The sequence below is a fragment of the Oryctolagus cuniculus genome, chromosome 7, assembly GCF_964237555.1.
Source record: "Oryctolagus cuniculus chromosome 7, mOryCun1.1, whole genome shotgun sequence".
Lineage (NCBI taxonomy): Eukaryota > Metazoa > Chordata > Mammalia > Lagomorpha > Leporidae > Oryctolagus > Oryctolagus cuniculus.
The window spans coordinates 51,065,246-51,090,321 of record NC_091438.1 but is presented as its reverse complement, the minus strand read 5'-3'; the positions used below and the strand labels follow the sequence as shown (position 1 = coordinate 51,090,321).

At 43.4% G+C, this 25,076-nt stretch overlaps 1 protein-coding gene across 5 annotated transcripts in view; it reads left to right on the top strand.

Moving 5' to 3' along the window:
• HAO2 (hydroxyacid oxidase 2) overlaps positions 1 to 25,076 on the top strand; it is a 42,988-nt gene that overhangs the window by 11,919 nt on the left and 5,993 nt on the right. For 4 of the 5 annotated variants that reach the window (XM_070077807.1, XM_070077806.1, XM_051857349.2 and 1 more), the window contains exons 2-5: positions 15,003 to 15,141; positions 17,892 to 18,043; positions 19,705 to 19,988; positions 21,222 to 21,431. In XM_070077807.1, coding sequence (XP_069933908.1) covers positions 15,011 to 15,141; positions 17,892 to 18,043; positions 19,705 to 19,988; positions 21,222 to 21,431 — 777 coding nt within the window. In that variant the 5' untranslated portion in view covers positions 15,003 to 15,010. Of the gene's footprint in view, positions 1 to 15,002; positions 15,142 to 16,429; positions 16,550 to 17,891; positions 18,044 to 19,704; positions 19,989 to 21,221; positions 21,432 to 25,076 lie in introns of those variants that run through there. The other variant, XM_008264585.4, reaches the window with a different exon arrangement.

Here is a 25,076-nt window from a genome sequence, read left to right as displayed (position 1 = left end):
ATTTTTTGTAATTTTTTTTTTATTCAATCCTGTTGATTTCTTCTCTGATTTTCATTATTTCTCTTTTCCTACTAGATTTGGGTCTGGTTTGCTGCAGATTTTCTAGATCCTTGAGATGAATTGAAATCTCATTTATTTGCTGCCTTTCTAATTTCTTGATGTAGGCACCTATTGATATAAACTTTCCTCTTAACACTGTTTTTGCTGCGTCTCATAAGTTTTGGTATGTTGTGCTGTTATCCTCATTTACTTACAGAAAGTTTTTGATTTCTCGTTTAATTTCTTCTATGACCCATTGTTCATTCAGGAGCATGTCATTCAATCTCCATGTGTTTGCATATGCTCTAGGGATTCCTGAGTTGCTAATTTCCAACTTCATTCCTTTATGGTCTGAGAAGCTGCATGGTATGATTCTAATTCTTTTGAATTTGCTGAGACTTGCTTTATGGCCTAGTATGTGGTCAATCCTAGAGAAGGTTCCATGTACTGCTGAGAAGAATGTAAATGCTTTATGTGTAGGATGAAAAGTTCTGTAGATATCTGTTAGATCCATTTGGGATATATTGTCGTTTAAATCTACTGTCCCCTTGCTGATCTTCTGTCCTGTTGATCTGTCTATTTCTGAGAGTGGAGTATTGAAGTCCCCCAGTACTATTGTATTGGAGTCTAAGTCTCCCTTTAAGTCCCTTAACAAATCTTTTAAATAAACCGGTGCCCTGTAATTAGGTGCATATACATTGATAATTGTTATATCTTCCTGTTGAATTGATCCCTTAATCATTATATAGTGCTCCTCTTAGTCTCTCTTAATAGTTTTTGTGTTAAAGTTTATGTTGTCCGATATTAAGATGGCTATGCCCACTCTTTTTTCATTTCTGTTGGCATGGTATATCTTTTTCCAGCCTTTCATTTTCAGTCTACATGCATCTTTGTTGGAAAGATGTGTTTCTTGTAAGTAGCAAATAGATGGGTTTTGTTCCTTAACCCAATCAGCCAATCTGTCTTTTAACTGGACAGTTCAGACCATTAATGTTCAATGCGACTATTGATAAGTGGTAACTTTGCCCTGCCATTTGCCAAAGATATTTTCTAATATATGCTTTGAACTCCCTGTGACCTTTTGCTGTGAGGTTTCCTTCCTTTACCTTCTTTCATATTGATGACCGTGTTTCTGTGTTTCTGTGTGTAACACATCTTTAAGCATCTTTTGCAGGGCTGGATGAGTGGCGACAAATTCTTTCAATTTCTGTTTGCTATGAAAGGTCTTTATTTCACCTTCATTCACAAATGAGAGCTTTGCAGGATATAATATTCTGGGCTGGCAGTTTTTCTCTCTTAGTACCTGGGCTATGTCTCGCCATTCCCTTCTAGCTTGTAGGGTTTCTGGTGAGAAGTCTGCTGTGAGTCTCATTGGAGATCCTCTGAGAGTAATCTGACGTTTCTTTCTTGCACATTTTAGAATCATTTCTTTATGTTTCACTGTGTTGAGTTTGATTACAACGTGTCGTGGTGAGGATCTCTTCTGGTCATGTTTACTAGGGGTTCTATGAGTTTCCTGTACTAGGATGTCTCTGTCCTTCTCCAAACCGGGGAAGTTCTCTGCAAGTATCTCACTAAAAAGGCCTTCTAATCCTTTCTCTCTCTCCATGCCTTCAAAAATATAACACATCAAAAAAAGAGGTGGTATGAAAGAGAACCTCTCTCTCTCTCTCTTTCTTTCTCCCTTTTTAAGGTTCATTTATTTGGAAGGCAGTGACCAAGAGAGAAGGAGAGACAGAAACAGAGATCTCTCATCTGATGGTTTACACCCCAAACAGCTGCAAGATCCAGGCCCGGGCCAGGCTGAACCCAGTTAAGCTACTGCTTGGCACCCCCTGTATCCCCTAGCAGAGTGCAGTTCCAAGTCCCAGTGTCTCTGCTTTAGATCCACACACTCCTACAAAAGGGAATGGTGACAATGGCAGTCAAGCAGTTCCCCAGGGAAGCTATAGGTGGCAGCACAGGAGCAGCCATGAACACCCAGCTCTTCAGGGCTCACAGAGAAGCCTAAAAGGATGGGCTGGCTCCCTGCTCTCTGCTTTCTCAGGACAAATAGCTGCTGCACTGAAATGTTACTGCAATCAGAAATCTTTGTATTTATGGTCAAGCAAAATGGATTAAGAGGACCTAGAGATGTAGCTCAGCTCCATCTGATTTCTGGTGGCTTCAAATCTACTGTGGATTAAAATAAAATATACAAAATCCTTTGGTGTTTGTGTTTCCACACAAACAGAAAATAAAAATGAGAAGAACTGGATATATTGATAGCAAATAAATAAACTTTAAATCCAAAAATTATAAAAAGAGATAAAAGGACATTTTACTTTGATTAAATTTGATTCATCATAAAGACAGACTAATCATTATTATCTATGCAGCCAACACAAGATCACCCTGATATAACAGAAAATACTATTAGACCAAACGGAGAGACACTCCTATACAATAACAGTGAGTAACTCCTACAATGCACTCTAATCAATGGACAGATCATCCAGATAGAATATAAATAATGACACACCAGAGCTGAACTATTACATCAAGTAAATGACCTAACAGACATTTATAGGACATTTAACCTAAAAGCTACATTCTTCCCATCAGCACACTCAACTTTTTTTTAAATATACCATATATTAGGCCACAAATCAATTCTCAGCAAATCTGAAAAGACTGAAATCCTATCAGGTAACTAGAAATAAACTATAAGAAGAGCAATAGAACACTCATAAATACTTGGAAATTAAACAAAATGCCACTGAATGATGAGTGATCACTGAAGAAATTAAAAAGGAGATAAAACTTGTCTTGAAAAAAAATGAAAGTAAAGCAGAACTTCTCAGTCTCTCCATGGCTGGGACAGGCTAGTAGGGAGGAGTGGAGCCACTGCACCCTATGCTGTGGGAGTCCTGGGTACTGAGACTGGGACATCTGTGACTGCAGGAGAGGGCACAGGGTGTAGCTGGGTTACCAGGAAATCAATGTGTGCCAGTTCCACTAGGGTTGGTCACTGCAGTGGGATCCGAGCTCACAGTGAGGACTGCACAGATCCTTTGTACAGTTCATGTGGAAGCACAGATGAGAATAGCACAAACTGAATGATAACACCTTTGAAGAGGAAAGGTGAGGGTGTGATTATGCCAACAGAGGTGACCATGCCTCCCTTTCTGTAACAAGAGGAGATCTTTTCTTTTTCTTTTTCTTTTTTTTTTTTTTTTTTTTTTTTTTTGACAGGCACAGTGGACAGTGAGAGAGAGCGACAGAGAAAGGTCTTTCTTTTACCATTGGTTCATGCTCCAATGGCCACCACAACCAGTGCGCTGCAGCCAGTGCACCATGCTGATCCAAAGCCAGGAGCCACATGCTTCTCCTGGTCTCCCATGGGGTACAGGGCCCAAGCACTTGGGCCATCCTCCACTGCACTCCCGGCCCACAGCAGAGAGCTGGCCTGGAAGGGGGGCAACCGGGACAGAATCCGGTGCCCCAACCAGGACTAGAACCCGGTGTGCCAGTGCCGCAGGGAGAGGATTAGCCTATTGAGCTGCGGCGCCGGCCGAGAGGAGATCTTATACACCCAACTTGAGTGATACCCTGAACACTTATTCCACCCTCGAGCACTGAACAGAGCCCCAATTCCATACCCAACACACACCTCTGTGTATTCACTTAAAGAGCAGACATTCCACTAAACCACAGATGCACAGCTAATATACAACAGCCATCAGAGGAAAATACTAACAAGTATCTCCACAAACACCACAAAATAAATGCAGAAGTTCAACAAACAAGAATAAGGAAGACAACATGAGCCCTCAGAGGAACACAACACATCGATATTAGAATGTGCAGATGATAAGAATGATAAAATGCCTGAAATGGAATTCAAAATATTAATCACAGGATTACTCAGAAGCAAGGAGATGTAAATTCACAAACTGAAGAGATCCATACATGACATGAATAAAAGCTGTCCCATGAAACTGAGATTCTGAAGAGAAGTTAAAGAAGTAACAGATATGCAGAATTCAATATGTCAAATCAAAAATACAATAGACAGCCTTAACCACAGAATACATGAGATGTAAGAAAGAATATCTGAGCTAGAAGACAAATCTTTGGAAATTTTAGAGTCACACTAAAAAAAAGAAAAAAATTTAAAAATTATAAAGAACACAGGAGATTTATGCGATACCATCAACATATGGGTCTTAGGAGTTTCTGAAGGCATAGAAAGAGAGAATGGATTAGAAGGCCTATTCAGTGAAATAATTACAGAAATCTTAATTAATTTGGAGAAAAAAGTACACAAGTACACAAGGCAGATGGAGCTCCTTATAGACATGACCAAAAAAGATCTTTACCATGACACATTGTAGTCAAACTTTCAAAAAAAAAAAAAATCCTTTGGTGTTTCAAACAAGCAAACTGAGGCCCATAGAGGAGCAGTTTGCTTCTTTTCTCATCATAAAGAAGATCAGCAAATTTCTCCCTGAAGCAGGCTGCCTTGCACTGCTGCAAACACTACCCCACCAATGTCACGAAGCAAGTGTTTATTCTGTGCTTACAACGTCAAGAGCAGCCCCCTTGGGCGATACTGGCTGAGCAGGATCAGAGGAGTGGGGACAGTGAAACCTGGTGTGGGTGAGTTGAGTCACTAGAAATCTTAGGTCTATGCTGTGAAGCTAACTCTCAAGTCAGGAGGGCCAATTCGAGGTCATGCTGTCAGGTTACTCAGCAGAACTGCAAGAGTCAAATCCGGCAGAAAGAACACCGAATGTAGATGCTGGAGGCCAGCGTTCATTGTTGAATTTCTGCTGTGAAACTCATGCTTCTCCATCTCTCCAAGGTCCCTCCCAGCTCCAACAAGTACAACTGTTCTAATTGTCTTCCAGTCCCAGACAGGCAGCATTTCTGGTTGTTATGGCCTAGGGAGGTAGCTAATGGCCTACTTAGGTTATGGAGCTCCAGGATGAGCAGGTTCCTAATGCAAATGTACCTGCACCCCATACCTCAAGAACTCTTTCAGAAACCCCTAGTACCCTAAGCTCCAAGAGTAAAACAGAGATAGGAGTCAAGGCCCCATCACAACTAAGGGGGCAGACCTGAGGCAATGTTATGTTCCTTGGGATATGTGGACATGTCCACAGATCAAGAGAGAAAGAATCCTTTCTGGGAAAGAAAACAGGCCCATGAGAGTGGTTGAGGGGCTGGTGGGCTGAAGAAGAGAGGTTGTTATTACACACAAGAGAGTAAGACAAAACATGGCCATAATAGCTTTGGAAAGGGCCTGAGTCTTTTACTCACTGATCCTGTGCAGACATACATAAACTGCAATCATGTGAACAACTGAACCTGCCAGACCCACCTTGGCGCCCTTTCTCCCTCACTCCTGTTCAGACTGGATCCTTGGATCCTCAGGCCACTCCTGGGCTAGGAACAGGCTGGTCCCATGTTTACTTTGTGGCTTAAACCTGTTACTTGGAGTCCTTTCCCCTTACATTGGGGTGGCCCTGGAGGCTCATGTGCCTCAGCCACAGGAAAATGATGATTTTCCACCATCACTGATACCTTCCTTGGCCATGGCACCACTGTCACTTGTGGGCTTACACTGGGCTTCTTCTCCCTCTGCTACCATTCCTGTTGCTGGGAAAGCCTATACTTGCCCCAGGCTTTCCCTGGACACCTCAGTTGCTATTGTGACGCCTCTACCCTTTGTATCCACATTCCTTGAGGCTAGGAAAGTCAGCAACATGCAGTGATTAAAGTGTTTTCAGCCAACCTTAAAGAGTTCCATCTCTCAAACCAGGCCCCAAAAGCATAGCCTTGGATATTATCTCTACCATTCTGTTGGGAAACTTGGCATAAGTTCCTAGGGAACCCAGGCCAGAGGAACTTCAAGGACACCACCCTGTGGCACCAAGCAGGTGCAGCCTAAAGGAGTCAGGAGAAGCAGACTTGTTTACTACTAATTTACCATGGCCCACTGTGAGATTTTACCCCGAGACTGCCTGCAGAATGGGTAGGCAGTTTTCCATACAAGCATATGCTCTGATAACCCAGAGAGTTCCTACCGTGACACCACCATGAATCACGTAAGAAACAGGAAATCTTCAGAGGAAAACATCGCCTTATTGACACTAACTGCATCAACTTGGATTGCAATATTGAAGAAAGCAAAGTCTTCCTCAAAGTGCCTTCCAGCTCTAGTCTGTGCCCTTCCCTTTCCCTCCTGGGTCAGAGGAGAGAATTTGGGCTTGGGGCTGTGAGCAACAGGTTCTTCTGAATAGCCTTGCTCTTAGATTTTCACCTCCTTGTCACTGGTGTGCCAGTTTTATCTCACCATTTTTAACCAAGGGACTAGAGCTGTGACTACAATGCACAGTAGTGTGTTATAGACTGGTTAGTTCATAGGCTCCAAACACAAGGTAAGGATAAGAAGAATGACAGGCTGGTTGCCAGGCTTGATTGGTTTATGCTGTCTGTATGCATGGAGGTACTGCATTGTACCCCATGAAAATGTACAAGTGTTAGATGTTAGTCCAGAATTTTAAATAGCAAAAAGTTGGCTGATGCCGTGGCTCACTTGGCTAATCCTCCGCCTGTGGCACCAGCATTCTAGTCCCAGTTGGGGCGCCGGATACTAGTTCTGGTTGCTCCTCTTCCAGTCCAGCTCTCTGCTGTGGCCCGGGAGGGCAATGGAGGATGGCCCAAGTGCTTGGGCCCCTGCACCCGCATGGGAGACCAGGAGGAAGCACCTGGCTCCTGGCTTCAGATTGGTGCAGCGCCGGCCGTAGTGGCCATTTGGGGAGTGAACCAACAGAAGGAAGACCTTTTTCTCTGTCTCTCTCTCACTGTCTATAACTCTACCTGTCAAATAAAAAATAAATAAATAAATAGCAAAAAGTCTAATGAGGTTAAAAGAGCTGAAGTTTCTAGAACAATATATAGCACTTGAACAGTATACAAGAGACGTTTATTATTTTATCTCTGTCTCTTCCTCTAGGGTAATTGGAGCAGAAGAGAACAGGAGAAAAATACTGACATAGAGATAAAATAAAATGGGAATATAGGGGGAGCACCTGACATAGTGGTTAAGATGCTGCCTGGGACACCAGCATCTCCTATCAGAATACCTGGGTTGGAGTCTGAGCTCCCCAGTTCCTCTTCTGAGTCCAGCATGTTGCTAATGTGTATCCTAGGAGGCAGCAGATAATGGTGCAAGTACTTGGGTACTGCTCCAATGTAGGAGACTGAGGTTGAGGTACAGGCCCCTGCTTGGCCTGGCTCGTGTCTAGGTTGTTTTACGCATTTAGGGATAGAACCAGTGATGGTGGAATCTCTCTCTGTCTCTCTCTCTCTCTCTGTCTCTCTCTCTCTGCTTTTAAAATAAATAAATATAAACAAAAATTGTAAAGAAAAATGGGAAAAGAAGAAAACCACTAGATAACTTGAATGCACCTTTTATTTTCTGGTGGCTTCAAGTATGGTGTGGATCAAAATGAAATATACAAAAATATATTGTGCCAAATTCTTCTCACCCAAATTGAGGGGGAGCTTTGAACAAAAAGTCATCCTTCTCTTCTACTCTGAGTCTTATATTGACCCTCTAATAAAAATAACGCATTGAATACCACACTAAGCATTTAATAATCATACTTTTAACCATACAAAGTAGTTTTAAATTCAATATAACGTGTGATTAATGTGAACCAACTCTTTTGCTCTTTTCTATGAATTTAAACATGGATAACATCTGTGTTCAAAGGATACCAGGAAACTCAATTCAAGAGCCCTCCCCTATAATAACTTACTACCTCATCTTTCACAAGTTACTCATGGCTAGGGCTTCTCTTCAATGAACAATGGAGAGAATAAGACTTTCTCTGCCTGCTTCACATGGAAATGGAGAAGTACTAGTAGATAGAAGAGAGGTTAAGGAAAAACTAGAAGACATATAGAAATGTGATACAATTGTGTTTGTTATATGTTAGAGTGCTAAGGTTATATAAAGCCATATCATTATTTCAAGTAGCTTTGTTACATAATTCTCACTATTCTAGGCAATTTATTCTGAGTAAGTCTGAGCCACTCCTGTCATATCAGACACACACTTCACATAGTTTTTTTTTTTTTATTTGAAAGGTGATGTTATAGAGAGGGAGAGGCAGAAGTGAAGAGAGAGAAGTCTCCCATCTGCTGGTTCACTCCCCCAAATGCTTGCAACAGCCAGGGCTTGGACAGGCCAAAGCCAGGAGCCAGGAGCTTCATTCACATCTCCCGTGTAAGTGCAGGGGTCTAAGGACTTGAGCCATCTTCCATTGATTTCCCAGGTATATTAGCAGGGAACTGGTTCAAAAGTGGAGCAGCCAGGACTCAAACCCATGCCCATATGGGATGCTGGCACTGCAGGTGGTGACTTTACCCGCTGCACCACAATGCCTGCCCCATCACATAGTTTCTATGCCAGAAATCTGTAGAAGAGCACTTCTATAAGTATATGCTATATAGGATATGTAGATCTGTTGAGATATCAGGATTTGAAACCTGGGAGAGAGTTCTCATCCAATAAGGCAGACAGACAGATGACTGATGGAGGAATGTTGAATTTATAAACAACATCTCAGTGTCATGTGCTATCCTAATGCCTGGGGATATAGAGTGTGTTGGGAGTACGGGGCTCATGGCTCATTAGAGGAATCACAGGACTCAGCGCACAGTTGAGGCTATGACTTCTTATAGTGAAAGGATAGAAGACCAATCTGTCAAAGGGAAAAGACTCATGATGCAAAATCTGGAGGAAGCCAAGTATAAGGTTCTGAGAGTCCAGTGGACTCATGCAGCCTGCACTTAATTCTCCCAGCACCAAGATGTGACAACACGCCTCTCCTATTGTCTACCAAGGAAACTCACTGAGACTCAAGGCCCACAGGTTTACGTGGGGAGCTGGACATAAAGTCACCCCTTGTCACTCTCTACCAAAATTCTAGACTTCCAGAGGGAAAGCAGATGTTCAGCAAAAACTGCATTGTTTGTGCAAAGTTTAGATAGAGTGAGTCATTCTTATCAGGGAATAGTGGAAACCCCACTCAAATTCAAGTTCCCAAGGTCCAATCTTGCAAACAGGCCTTTCAAAGAATAGTATCCTCAGGCCTGCTATATTAACTCCTTTATGCACACAGAGCTATACATAATTTTTGCAATATAATTTAATAAATGTGATGATTGATTCATTGATTAAAGTTTATGACCTCTCAGAGGGTCAAGTGGGAATGTGCTAAGTTAGATAGAACTGCTGTACTTTGTCAGATCCAACTCTGTGCTCAATAGCTCCCCACTCCTCCATGATGAGGCTGCCTGTAAACAGCTCTGGGATTGTGCTCCAAATTCCTCCTCCTCCTCAGCTCCATCCAAAACATACTACACATCTGAGGGGCTCTGTTTTGTATCATATGACTTCTTCCTACTTAGCTCCTTAAGAAGGCAATATGTGCTAATTCTCTGTGTGACATGGCTTGATTTTGCCTTAGCTCCAGAAGCTCTCAGGCCACCTCTGTCCCATTCCTACCCCAGCCAAGTTATGCATCACCAGCAGGCATTGTGGTATTGGGGGTTAAGCTGCAGCCTGCAATGCTGCATCCCATATGAGCTCTGGTTCAAGTCCCAGCTGCTCCAATTTCAACCCAGCTCCCTGCTAATGGCCTGGGAAAAGCAGACGAATATGGGCCAAGTACTTGGGTGCCTGCACCCAGGTGGGAGACCCAGAAGAAGCTCCTGGCTCCTGACTTTGGCCTGGCCCAGCCCCAGCCTTTGTAGCCATCTGGGGGAGTGAACCAGCAGATGGAAAATCTCTCTCTCTCTCTCTCTCTCTAACTCTGCCTTTCAAATAAATTAATTAAAATCAATAAAAAATAAAAATGATAAGCAACACTCCACATTACATGTGGACTCTTTGCTCTCCTTGTAAACTAGAGGAGCTATCCCATCTCTGGTTGAAACCCTGGTTCCTGGGACCTATCCTGTTCCCCCAGTTGGTGACTTAAAAGCCATTCAAGTTTCTACTCATAGCCTTTGGCTAATTTTCACACAGCTGCTAACCACCCAGAAGTTGGAAGAATCTTTGAACTTCTGGTTTCCCTGCCTTCCCTTCTAAAATCCTCTCTCATGACTTAGCTTTATGTGCTGTGATCTATTCAGCCAGTTTCTTCCGCATTTCTGTAGCTACAGCTCCCACCTGAGAAATTTACTGGTGACACCCTCTCCCCTACACCCCACAAAATCTCGACTCCCTCATATGTGGGAGCTAAAATTTAAAAAGAAAAAAAAAAGAGAAAGAAAAGCCTGTGGATATCACTATTGTTGCAAATATATTTTTGTCAAACTTTTTTTTTTTTTTTTTTTTTGACAGGCAGAGTGGACAGTGAGAGAGAGAGAGACAGAGAGAAAGGTCTTCCTTTGCTGCTGGTTCACCCTCCAATGGCCGCCGCGGCCGGCGCACCGCACTAATCCGATGGCAGGAGCCAGATACTTATCCTGGTCTCCCATGGGGTGCAGGGCCCAAGGACTTGGGCCATCCTCCACTGCACTCCCGGGCCACAGCAGAGAGCTGGCCTGGAAGAGGGGCAACTGGGACAGAATCCGGCGCCCCCACCGGGACTAGAACCCGGTGTGCTGGCACCACAAGGTGGAGGATTAGCCTAGTGAGCCGCAGCTCCAGCTGTCAAACTTTTTTATATCTTTGTCAAACCAATGTTTACCAATGATATATGTGTGGATTGCTGGCCCAGCGACCACCATGGGTCTCTCCAAAAGCAAAGAAAATGACTTTCCCAATCAGACTTTCAGGGGGTTCCTTTGGAATTAATGAACATGATGTGTATGGCTTCTTGGACTTGGGGCTTCCGTGGCAAGTAGGCCTTGTTTTTTACTCTTTGGCTATATGCAATGTGAGCCAGCTTTTTGCCTGAACTCATCCGTGGCTATTTTGATTCAAGTAGCCCTGCAGTCAGAGAGCACTACATTGTTAAGCTGCTCTTTCACAAATGAAAGAAGGGTGTTTCCACTTTCAAATACCTCCTCACTCCAACCTGGGCTGGGTTTTAATGAAGCTGAAAACAGGCTAAAGTGAAGAAGTGAACCAAATAAACAATCTTACATGCCAGAAGTTGGTGAAAATCATGAAGTGAATTGTACAGCCAACATTCAAGCTTACAGAGTTTTGAATTTTGCATACGATGTGGAAAACCCTTAGTTTATGCAAGAAAGGCTTCGTTTTCAGGAACCTGTAAAATCTGTGGCCTTCCCCTTTTTGCCTATTTGTCTTGGACCTTTACCTGCCTAATTTACTAATATTGATTCAGAATAAGGATCTCTCTATGGATTTACCCCACGTATTTTGTTGTTTTAATTTTTCTAGGTCATTCAGTGCTTCTTTGATTCAAGGCTAAGGTCACACCCATTTCAGTCTTCTTAATTATTTCACCAATCCTGCCTCCATGCATTTCAGGCTTCTGAGGAATTTAGAGAAACTACACACACTCATGGATTTTATGATACTCTTTTTTAAACGAAAAATTTATTTATTTATTTGAAAGAGAAATTCAACTAATTATTTTCACCCTCTCTACTGAGTTTTAAATTCCTTGAAAACAGCCCCAATATAATTATTGTTTTTATTTTTTTTTTATTTGACAGGTAGAGTTATAGACAGTGAGAGAGAGACAGAGAGAAAGGTCTTCCTTCTGTTGGTTCACTCCCCAAATGGCCGCAATGGCCGGAGCTGTGCTGATATGAAGCCAGGAGCCAGGTGCTTCCTCCTGGTCTCTCATGCGGGTGCAGGGCCCAAGCACTTGGGCCATCCTCCAGTGCCCTCCTGGGCCACAGCAGAGAGCTGGACTGGAAGAGAAGCAACCAGGACTAGAACCTGGCGCCCATATGGGATGCCGGCACCACAGGCGGAGGATTAACCAAGTGAGCCATGACGCCGGTCCCTATTTATTATATTTCTTAAAAAGATTTATTTATTTATTTATTTGAAAGTCAGGGCTAAAGTCAGAAGGAGAGGCAGACAGAAATAGAGGTCTTCAATCCTCTGGCCTACTCCCCAACTGACCACAATGGCCGGAGCTACACCCATCCGAAGCCAGGAGCCTGGAGCTTCCTTCAAGTCTCCCATAGGGTGCAGTGGCCCAAGAACTTGGGCCATCTTCCACTGCTTTCCCAGGCCATAACAGAGATCTGGATAGGGAAGTGGAGCAGCTGGGACTCAAACCAACTCCCATTTGGGATGCCAGCCCTGAAAGCCGTGGCTTTACCTGCTACACCACAGCACCAGCCCCCTGATAGTCTTTCATTGTTATCTACTGTGTTTGCTTTTCATTGAATATAGGAAAAGACATTTTACAGGGTGCTTCCTTAATACTTGGTGGGTTAAAAAACTAATTACCATGTTTAGTTAATGCCTTAAAAAAGTTACAGAATAACAAGGCTTATTCACACATATAGGTATATAAGATAGAAAGTTAAAAATGTTGAATGTAATACCATAAAATATGAAGTAATTGAAATGGTATTAAAATATTTAAACAATATGCTCTAGCTTAGTTTCCTGTTGGGTAAACTGAGGCCTAGAGGGCTTTTAAATGACTTGAACAAAATGGCAGAGGCAGTCAGAGACAGTTCTAGGATCAACATCCACACTTTCTACAAAAAGTGTTTTGGCAGAACCGGTGCTGAATAGGTAATACCTTTGTGGGAAGGTAGTAGTTGTTCCTTGCACGGGACATTGAGCATCCAGAGAATGAACACTGGTTCTATTGTCAGCATAACTGAGAGTGTGGTAACTGCCAAAGTGATAAACACTCTGCCTTCACATTTTAACAGGTCCCCCCTTGCCCCCCTGTTTTGAGCCAGCAACAGTGCAGTAGAAAACTTTTTAAAAAATGATATATTACGGCCGGCGCCGCGGCTCACTAGGCTAATCCTCCGCCTAGCGGCGCCGGCACACCGGGTTCTAGTCCCGGTCGGGGCGCCGGATTCTGTCCCGGTTGCCCCTCTTCCAGGCCAGCCCTCTGCTGTGGCCAGGGAGTGCAGTGGAGGATGGCCCAGGTGCTTGGGCCCTGCACCCCATGGGAGACCAGGAAAAGCACCTGGCTCCTGGCTCCTGCCATCGGATCAGCGCGGTGCGCCGGCCGCAGCGCGCCGGCCGCGGCGGCCATTGGAGGGTGAACCAACGGCAAAGGAAGACCTTTCTCTCTGTCTCTCTCTCTCACTGTCCACTCTGCCTGTCAAAAAAAAAAAAAAAATGATATATTACTACAGATTTAAAGATCTGTGATTATTTTAAAAATAACTGTATATGAGTGAAATGGTCATCTTTCCATTTGGTTATTGTTTATAGCCCTCTCCTATATCTCCAATGAACTATAATCTTTACTTTTTACTTGCTGGACTCTTTATTTGGTGGAGCATTAAGCCTTTGACTACAATGCAAATTAAAAATATCTTATTTCAAAGCTGAAAAGAACAGGGAGAGAGAAAGATGAAGAGAGGATGGAGGGACAGGGAGGGAGGAAAGGAAGGAGGAGGGAAAATATCATTACATTCTTAGAATTATATCTATGAACTACATTGAATCTATTCTCTGTATTAATATCACATTAACATGAGAACTGTGTTGTATTAATTATCATATATTTGCTGTGACCTGAGAATCTAATTTATTAATAAATTCCTTTGAAAAATGAAAGAAAACGTCTTTAAATATATATATATATATTATTTAAGTTATACAAGTTTCATATATTACCTTTTTACCATTACAGGAAAATAGTGGTACTTTCCCCCACCCTTCCTCTCACCCATGCTCCAACCCTTCCTCCCCCTCCCTCTCATATTCCCACTCTTAATTTTTACAGTGATTTTTTTTAGCACATTTAATGTTCATTTAGTTAATGCTATCCTAAGTAAAAGAGTTCAACAAACAGTATGTAGAGAAAACAAAATAAAGTAAAACAAAATACTGTTCCTCAATGAAAGAAACAAGGCTATAAACCATCATTGATTGTCAAAATGTCTACTTCACTTCAATACATTATATTTCAGGTGCTCTATTCATTAGCTTTGATCAGGGAAAAATTCAGCCTTCATTCCTCTTTCAGATGTAGGAGTGCCACTTCCCAGATGACTGAGGTTCAGTTTGTGGATGGGAATAAGTGGAAGTGACACATGCCGTTTTCTTGGTCTCAAAATTAGCAAAAAATAGCAATTACGTAGATGGTGATACTTTGGCCTCCTGATGGCATTAAGCAATGTGTTCAAACACCCAGCCAAAGACTCACAAAACGTCAGCTGCCTCCTGCACAGCAGCCACAGTCCCAGGAAAATCAGATATCCAGAGGTTCCTGGAACTCACAAACACTAGTAATGATTTAGCCCAATTTTCCCAGATAGTGACTCCAATCACAAGTTAATGGAAGAGCCACCAAGAAACAAAGCTGGTGAGGCATTTAGGAGCAGGTGTTAAAAGTTGTGATACCTTATTACGAGCACTCTGGAAGCAAAGAGACATAGTCAGGCTTGTGTTGTAGACAGATCCAGGAAACTGGAGGGAGACAACATGGAGAGTGAACTTAGATGCAAGAGACAGAAATAACTTCCTGTGATAATCTTTTAAGAGATGCTCAGGTCTCAACTAGGTCTGAGGTAGTATGTGGGATGCAGGGGCCAGATATGAAAGGTACATAAAAGACTAAATAATCAGGACCTTGGAAGGAAGTTGGGAGAAAGCAGCAGTGTGCTCTCTGACTTGGGATCAGTGCCTGTGGTGGTAACTCCACTAAAATAAAAAATGCAGAAGGATCAGTATCGAATCCAAACAACTTCATACTATAGCTCCATCTTTACCCTCTCCTCTACACTGAAGTGCTCTTACCAGGTTTTGTTTGGTTTTGCTTATTCCTATGAAGGTGCAGATATGCCCTTGGCATGTTTGACAGACTTCGAGGCACATGCACGAGAGCGGCTATCTAAGTCATCGTGGGATTATATTGAAGGAGGAGCTGATGAAGGCATCACACGGGATGACAACGTGGCTGCATTTAAAAAGTTTGGTCTTCTATGTATTTTCTTTTCTTTTTTAATTGTAAGGATTTATTTATTTGAGAAGTAGCGTTATAGACAGAGAGAGGGTGAGATGGAGAGAAATGTGTTCCATCTGTTGGTTTGCTCCCCAAATGGCACATGAGTGCAAGGGCCCAAGTGCTTCAGCCATCTTCTACTGCTTACCCAGGCCATACCAGAGAGAAAGATCAGAAGTGGAGCAACCAGGACTTGAACTGGTGCCCAAATGGGAAACCAGCACTGCAGGCGGCATCTTTACCTGCTACACCACAGTGTCAGTCCCATTATAGATAGAATTAAAAAGGACTGAGTGCTCCAACATCGGAAGCAGCCCACACAGCAGACTCATAGAATGACAACCACTTTAAATAGCACTCTGACCTCAGAATCAGCCCTTAAGGCATTCTGATCTGGCTGGAAATCCTACAAGAGCTTTTCAGGCATGGAAAGCCAAAAGAGTGAGGCAAAAAATGTCCTACATGAAGGATCTCCGTGGGTGAGAGCCCAGTAGTAAGAAGTGGTTATCAAAGAAGGAAGTACTTTCCTCTCAAGGGAGGAGAGAACTTCCACTTTGCTTGTGGCTTTGTCTAAATATTGACAGAGTTTGTGGATTCAAGAGGCTTCTATAGCCTAGGTAGCTCATGTCAAGTGCTTTGGGTGATCACTGACATCATACATAAGAGTGTTAATTGTTAAATTAACAGCAGGAGTCACTATGCACCAACATCCCATGCAGAACTTCTGTCCTCAAAGAGCTATATGATAACCACGTCTAAGAGCTCCCAAAAGATTTATCATTCTTGGGTGCTTTGTTAAAATTAATTAACTTTCTAAAAAAAAAAAAAAGACGTGAAATTAGCTTCAAGATGCAATGACTTTGAACAGACCTTTTCTTTACTGTTGAGGAGCAGGGTTTTGTTTTGTTTTGTTTTTTGGTGTTTTTTTTGGGGGGGGGGTTACTATGCAAATTGTTGAACTCTTTACTTAGTATAGCGTTGGTCAGCTGTGTATAAAGTTAATCAAAAATGGATCTTAGTGGAGAATGGGACTGGGAATGGGAGAGGGAGGAGGAGGGGGAGGGGTGGGAGAGTGGGATAGAGGGTGAGTATGATGGGAAGAATCACTATATTCCTAAACTTGTACTTATGAAACGCATGAAGTTTGTATCTCTTAAATAGAGATACAAGGATTCTTTGGGGGGGGGGAATAAATAATAGATAAGTAAATAATGTGTTTTCATCGTTTCTTTGCTTTGTTCTTTGGGTAAAAGGCCTGGGGGCTGGTGAGAGGATAGATGCAAAGGAATTTAGCAGTGAGTCACAGTCCTTCTGCATCCCAACAGCACTTCGATGTGCAAGACAGGACAGGAGTCCCAGGAGCACCAGTCACCCAGGTAGGGAGGGAAGAGAAGTCTGCAGGGTATGGCTAGATCTCCCAAGTTTGCAAACTCCTGAACTAGATAGAGGAGAAAATGTAAGACAGGAGAGAGGATGAAGGTTTGGGGGAAATAAGAAGATTCAAGGAGTCTTAAGGATGATGGAAGATGGACACAAAGAAGATGAGGGATTTCAAAAGTAGGGAAGGCATGTGGGTCAGTGAGTGCAGCCCACAGGCCAAGTCTGGCTCACCACCTGTCTTCACATAGTCCACAAGCAGATGACTTTTATTATTATTATTTAAATGATTGAGGGGTGAAATCAAATGAAAAATAATTATTGGTGACACATAAATATTATATGACATTCAAATGTCTGTGTCCACAAATAAAGTCTTATTGAAACACAGCCATGCTCAGTCATTGCCTGTTGTTAAAGGCTGTTGTTAAAGGCTGCAACAGTGGAGCTGAATAGTTCAGAGACAGCATGCCCCGCAAGGCCTGAAATGCTTGCTATCTGGTCCTGTATGGAAAGGTTTCTGTGCTTGTGATGGAGAAAACTGAAAAAGGAGATCCAAGTGAGAACTACATTCTGTAGTTTGATACTCAATCAGCACTAGATCGGGCTCTTCAAATGATTTTTCTTTTTTATCTTCACCAAACAATTAGGAAACTTGAATTCATACTCCTGCTTCACAGAGGAAGTAATTAAGACTAACAATCTCATTTACATAATTGCTATATCCAGAAAGTGTCTCTATTCGTGTACAAAAATAATGATATTTTGAGAAAAACAAAAGCTGTGGGACCCTGAGGCTGAATACTTTTTGTCACAAAAGTGTCATTCTCCTCTCCACTACTGTGAACGCCTCCATCATTTTTAAAGCAGTATTTGAGTCAAATCCAAACAGCGATCCCTCCTGGAATTTATGTTTTCAGTGGTTTTCTCACTTCCTGGGGAATCATTTCTAATCTGAGCGGGAAAGAGCCTGGGACTCCTTCCTACCTATTCTTGTCTTCCTTTTTAGACTTTCTTGGGAGGACTCCATCACACTGGCCAAGGGCCGAAATGCAGGAAAGGGAGGCACAGTTCAGAGACGCAGATACCTGAATGAACAAGGCAGAGAGAATAGTGTGCACCACGCATGCACCAGCGGATCAGGGATGGCAGGTTCATGGGGAGTCAGGTGTTGCAGCAGCTTCCTGGAGGTCAGCCTTCTGCTGGACCCACACTGCTTCCCTTTCCAAGAGCCAGGTTTCACAGAACGTGGTCTGCTGTAGACCTGCACCAGGACTCGGAGGTCCCAGCCCCAGACAGAGGGAGCCCGCCAACAGGAAATCTCTTTTCTGCCCAGCACAGGATTCGCCTGCGTCCCCGGTACCTGAGAGATGTGTCAGAGGTGGACCTCAGGACCACAATCCAAGGGGAGGAGATCAGCGCCCCCATCTGCATTGCACCCACAGGCTTCCACTGCCTGGCCTGGCCTGACGGGGAGATGAGCACGGCCCGAGGTATGAACCAGCCACCATGAGGCCCCTGCCAGAAGCTAGAAGCGTGCAAGGGGCCTCCCTAGACAGTGGCAGGGAGTGCCTGGCATGCTCAGGAAAGGCCTTGGGGACAGCAATCTGGTTGGAATCAAGGAAGGTGGGAAAGGGAATGCTTCCAGCTGTGTTGTGCAACATTTCACCCAAGATGGAGAAAGCAGCATTTCCCACAATGAAGAATTGCCAGAGTGGGAGGAAGGTTCCTGCTGAATAGGAGGGGCTGCAGTCCCCCCACGCATCCCCAGGAGAAGAGGCAGGGCCCTCTGGCTCACACTCCCCGTGGGAAAAGGGGTGGTCACTGCGGCCCTACAGGTAGAGCTCTTTACAGCCCCTTAGGGGTCAGGGCGGGGGCTGAGTGGTGAATTTCTGATTTCAGGGTGGGGAGAGAACCTCGTCGGCATTAGGCTCTAACCCCAGGCCCTGGCAGTTGCCGTTCTCCAGGTGTCCCACTATCCTTCTCCGCAGTCAACTCGGTCCTCTTGTTTAACCCACAGTTTCTTGTAAACTGCCTGGGAACCTTCATTCTCTCTGACAACCCCTTACCACCAGTAATCAGAGCACAGGAGAAGTGGGCTGAGAGTACCCCTGTGACTCCTTTAGGTCGAATCTTGTTTTGTGCATTCCCCAGGGCTTTTCTGGGGTATTTTCCTTCGACTCCCTGATGCAGGAAGCAATGAATCCAAGAACTCTATGGTTGAAAGTGACATCCGTCTTGATGGGGCTAGGAATCAGATCTGTCTAGGTTGACACGTGACTATCCTACATGAATATGAGCAGTTTACTAAATATCACTATTGAATGTGCTGTTTTGGGGTAGGGTAAAACAATGGGCCATGCCAATGAGGAATTGAAAATGTAAATTTTTGACTAGGCCCAATTCTTTGCTCAGGGATTATGGCATGATCATGAAATTAACCTGTTAGAGACACCCACTGAAATGACTTGTGGGAAGTTAGAAATATGCAATTCAACAGCAGTAGCCGTGTCAGCATCACCACCATGATCCTTAACCTCATTATCGGTAACATTCATGCAGCACATCACTTTGCAATTTAAAGAATGTTTCCTTGCCTAGTACCTTATTTAATCTCATAACACCTAAAGAAAAGGTACTATTAGTTCTTCCACTTTACAGATAAAAAAATGAGACTCAAGGTCACATAGCAGAGTGATATAACCAGCATTTCTCTCATTTCAGATAGCATGTTTTTTACCGCTTCAGAGCTCAGGCTTCTGCACTGGAATTCTACTCGCTCATCTTCTGTCATCTCTAATTCTGTTCTGCATTAAGGAGTTCATAAGAAGCCTGCTTTCCCATCTGAAGGCCATAAGACACTGAACATCATTCTGGGGGTAACATGGTATACATCCCCAGTTGGAAATATTTTATTAGGAGCTACAGGGCCTGCAAAACAGAATACACAGAGGTGACCAGGACACCCTTAGGGCTGTCAGGCTGAACTACCCACCATCCCTGCCAAGTGGAATGAAGTCAAGCTTCGTCTTCATTCACAGGGCAAGCTAGCTGGAGGTGACAGGGCTGACCCTGTCCCCCTGACCTCCAGGGCTTGTCACCTCGTCCAGAATGGTTCTGCCCCCTAACTGGAGTCATGTCACTTGCTTTGCAGCTGCACAAGCAGCCGGCACCTGCTACATCACCAGCTCATATGCCAGCTGTAGCCTAGAAGACATTGTCACTACTGCCCCCAGAGGCCTGCGATGGTTCCAACTCTATGTGCACCCAGAACGGCAGCTCAACAAACAACTGATCCAAAGGGTAGAAGCCCTTGGTTTCAGAGCTCTGGTGATCACAGTGGATGTACCTATACTTGGCAACAGGCGGCAGGACATTCGAAACCAACTGAATTTGATGATGAATTTAATGCAAGCCAGTATTCACTCAACTAAAGAGGTAGGAAAGATAGGAGAGGCAAAGGGCAAGCCTTACAGAAGACAAATTTCTTTCCTTCTTTCCTCTTTCCTCCCAATTTTCTGTCAACAATGTTTATTGAATGCATGTCCTGTACCAGACACAGGGATGCAGCAGTTCAAAAAGAAAATCTGGTTCCTGCGCCACAGAATTTCCAGATAAGCAAAACATGAGACCAGACATTCTCACCATGGGAGCTGCCCAACCTGTCACCAGAAGTGTTCTGGCCAGGGCTGGGTGCTGAGCAATAGGACAGTCATGGAAAGGATGCTGGCATGGAATAGAAGAACACACTAAAGAAATTCATCCAACATTTTCTACACTATGACGTACTTAGAAACTGATAGTTTTGGTTTCACGTGTAGATCAACTGATTGTCTGAAAAAGTTGTTCACAGGAAAGGTAACTGGCTAGCTGTCTAGCCAGACCGGGCTCCCACCCTTTGCCACCTTAAAAAATGACTCAAGATCTCTGCACACCTAGAACTCATCCGTGGAATCCCAGGGTGCTGAAGCACCCATCCTTGGATTTTTAAGCTAGGTGACTACAGAGTGTATTTCCCACATTAAAATTCTGCAACTAATGGGAATGGAGTGTCCAAGAGAGAGAAATCCATGGCAAGGTTGAAAGCCCATCATCACGGGGAGATAGTGATCATAGCTATTTCAGCCAGTATGTAGCTCTGACACCTAACCACGTGTCTGAGTACTACTCACTTACCACAAATTGGCCTTGAGGTGCTCTAGAACCTTTAGCTGAGATACCAGAGGCACACTGAGATTTATGGATATTGTATGCACATGATGAGCCAATGGTAACTATTGCATATTATCTGAGTTAAGATGATTCAAGTATTGCTTAGTTTTCATTATCCTGCGCATATCAACTATAACATGTCAAAGTGACCTACACATCCTTTTACTTATCCACATCAAAAAACTCTGAGTTTTTTTAAGAAGTAGAGGCTGCATCGTATTTGCTATTATGTCCCTATACCCTATCATAACAATGAAGCAGGGACATGATCAATGGTTAATCAATAAGCAATGGAAGTAAAAATTCTTTTGTATAGATTCTATAAGAAAAGGGAGAAGATGGTTGGATTTGGTGCTACTGTTTTCAAACTTATAAATGGCCAAAAGTGTCTCATCTTTAGAAAGAGTCAAGCAGTCCTACAGGAGTTCATAACCAAGACTGTCTTTTTGTTCTCCACAGAGAAATTCAATACCTCATCTCCAAATGTCTCCCATTAGCACATCTCTCTGTTGGAATGACCTCTCATGGTTTCAGAGCATGACTCGATTGCCCATCATCCTTAAAGGGATTTTGACAAAAGAGGATGCAGAGTTAGCTGTGAAGCACAATGTCCATGGCATCATCGTTTCCAACCATGGTGGGAGACAGCTTGATGGAGTTGCTGCTTCAGTGAGTAGGATGCCTCCGGAGGAATGTGTGTGTGAGTGCTGTGCATACACACATCCACATCAAGCACCCTGTGCAAGCTGCTGGAGTCCCCTCCTCCTTTACCACACGCACTGGATTTTAAGGACTTGTAGTTATCAACAGTAGCCTAGTATTTGCAGACTCTTTACAAAATTTTCTTATCTGTAACTCTCTTGACAGTGCTGCAAGGTGGCTAATATGATTCCTGTTTCATAGGAATCATAATCACAGGATAGCAAGTAACTTGTCCAAATCTACTTGGATAATAAGCAGTTAGGTGGAATCTGATAAGATTTCTGTTGCAAAGGTACTGAGGTCGCCTGCCTTCTGTCAGAAGCATTTGGCTTGAAGTTTACATCTTGTATAAATTGCACACTCACATTTCACCATCTGCTACATCCATTGAGGGAGTATTACTTCACTTAAACTAATAAATAACCATGTTGCACAGTAAATAAACCTGGAAAATGTCCCCCCAATGAATGCTTCACTAAAATCTATGACCACTTGTAATTTTGTCTCTAACCCATGAATTTATGTTCATTATTGATGAAGTTTGGAGGAAGAGGAAGGCAGGGAAATATTCTTCAAATGGAAATTAATTCTTGGTTTAGCTTCATGGAGATATATATGTTTTGTTTTTTCAAAAAGTTCTTTTATTGCTGTCTGACTTGCTTTAAGAAAGGGAAATAAGACTCTTTCTTCATAAATTTTATTCTTTTATTATGTAAATTAAACATGTCCCCTGAAGATAAATCATTAACTATAAATAAACAAAAAGGAAAAAATTAAAATCATCCAAAATTCCATCACTAACATTAATGTAAATATTTTATGTCAATATTTTGGTAACTATTGCTAACAATGTCAATATTTTAGCAATGTCAATATTTTTATAACAATTTATAATGCTAATATTTTAGAAACATCAACTAATAATAATGTCAATATTTTGGTAACTGTTATCATCAATAGCTACATTCTTAAAATTTAACTGACTGTTGGCCGGCGCCGCGGCTCACTAGGCTAATCCTCCGCCTAGCAGCGCCGGCACACCGGGTTCTAGTCCCGGCTGGGGCGCTGGATTCTGTCCCGGCTGCCCCTCGTCCAGGCCAGCCCTCTGCTGTGGCCCGGGAGTGCAGTGGAGGATGGCCCAAGTCCCTGGGCCCTGCACCCCTTGGGAGACCAGGAGAAGCACCTGGCTCCTGCCATCAGATCAGTGCGGTGCGCCGGCCGCAGCGCGCCAGCCGTGGCGGCCATTGGAGGGTGAACCAACGGCAAAAGGAAGACCTTTCTCTCTGTCTCTCTCTCTCACTGTCCACTCTGCCTGCCAAAAAAAATAAATAAAATAAAATAAAAAAAAATTTAACTGACTGCTTAAAAAGCATTATAACATTTTATCACTTCTTTTCCCTCAGCAATGTATTCAGAGCTTCTTTTGGTTTTGATATATTTGTCCCTCCTATTTTTAATGCTGTTCAGTGTGGATGAACAATTTACATCACCCATCTCCTGTTGTGGAACATCTGTGTTGCTTCCATCCTTTCACTGTCTTAAGCAATGCACCAGCAACCATCATTAAAGCTAAAATCTTTAACACCTTCTCAATTACTTCTGTAGAAAAATATCAGTTGAACATCCCAACCCAAGGTCATCTGAAGACAGTGCTTAGTGTCAGATTAGTGAGGTATCTGTCTGGAGCTCAAAATTTAAGAAAGCATCAAGGCCGGCGCGTTGGCTCACTAGGTTAATCCTCCGCCTGTGGCGCCGGCATCGCAAATGGGCACCGGGCTCTAGTCCCAGTTGCTCCTCTTCCACTCCAGCTCTCTGCTGTGGCCCGGGAAGGCAGTGGAGGATGGCCCAAGTGCTTGGGCTCTGCACCTGCATGGGAGACCAGGAGGAAGCACCTGGCTCCTGGCTTTGGATCGGCATAGTTCCGGCTGTAGCGGCCATTTGGGGAGTGAACCAACAGAAGGAAGATCTTTCTCTCTGTCTCTCTAACTTTATCTGTCAAAAAAATTAAAAAAAAAGCAAGCATCAAAAAACTTAGTAAGATAAGTAATATTGTGCTGCACTATGTAAAAATTCAAAACTAATGCCCCAAATCCATGATGAGTCAAATTCTGAAATTTTAAATGTAGACAGGATCCAACCCTGTACTTATATAACCCTGTCATGCTCAACTCACTTTAATTCTGAGTCTGACTCCAGAAAAACCTAATTTATAAAAGCAAACCTTCAGCTCACAGGTCAAAATTTGTTCTTTGATTCTTTGAAACCTTGCACTCAAATATCATGTATCTGAGGTTTTTTTTTTGGGGGGGGGGGCTCCCTCTTAAATTTCATTCCTGAGGTAAGTGTCTCACCCCTCCCTTCGGGCTGGTACCAGCCCTATGAGGGGTAAAACATTCTAACTTTTTATGAGGTTCCATATCTGACATTGTCCTGGGAGACCCAGATAGAGTTCCAGGCCGCCTGGTCCAGCCCTGGCTGTTGTGGGCATTTGGGGAGTGAAGAAGCAGACAGATGCCCCCTGCCCTGTTCTCCCAACACATCCCCTCTCCTCCCCTCCCCCTCCAGTAGATAACTTAAACAAGGGAACACTAAGGAAAGGATGACTCAGCAGTTGTCCCCAAAGACTCTACTGATGGTCCCGTCCTATTAAAAATTAGCTCCAAGGCCAGACTACACCCAGGCTGAAATTCACTCCCTATTCTGGTTTGGACACTAATGTCAATTTCATGTCTGGAAGAGTCTGTACAAGTGTATTTATTTCTTTTCTCATAACATCGTAGAACAATTCCAAATAATACTATACTGGGACTAAAAAATCCCATTAGGACTGGCGTTCTCTCCGGTAATTACATTCAAGTCCAAAACATATGGAATTGCTCCCTCCACCTGTAAGTGAAAGTTCAGAAGTCTTTTTTCCCTGCTCTCTTACGTTGCTTACTTTTAGCTGAAGAATCTCAATCAGGTAAACATCAGATAGATTCCATCAGCAACAGAAAGGCCCCTAATGCCCTCTCAGAAAAGCACAGAGAGTTCCAGAACTCCCTCTCCAAGGACCCTCCCCCTCAAGCTCCTAAGGGACCCTGCTGTCCCTCTCCCTACAGGCTTGGAGGTGTCCCAGAGCATGACTTGGCTTGGGGCACCTTGAGTCCTCAAGGACAGTTGGCCCGTGCACTTGAACTTAAAGAAGCAAGATAAAGAACAAAGAGAAATTTTTGTTTTGTTTTGTCTTCCCAAGGCTTAAAGATCACAATGTTGCTGCTACATTCTTAACCCATTTCTCACATGAACTATAAGGGAGACAGGGACAAGTTGTTTGAAAGGGTACTGAGTAGTCCCAGGAGTCCTAAGGCAGGCTACAGTGTAGAGACTCGCCATGGCCCAGCATACTGTTCAGTTGTAAAGAGTTACTGCCTTAGCAACGGAGGCCTAGATTTCTAGTTCTGCCACCCAAGAAACAAAGACAGAAAATCCAGTCACAATGTTCATTACAGAAAAGAATGCTAATGTGCACATCGTAAGTGGAAAATATCTGCTTTAGGGGCCAGTGCTGTGGCAAAGTAGGTAAAGCCACCACTTGCAGTACCAGCATCCCTTATGGGCGTAGGTTCCATT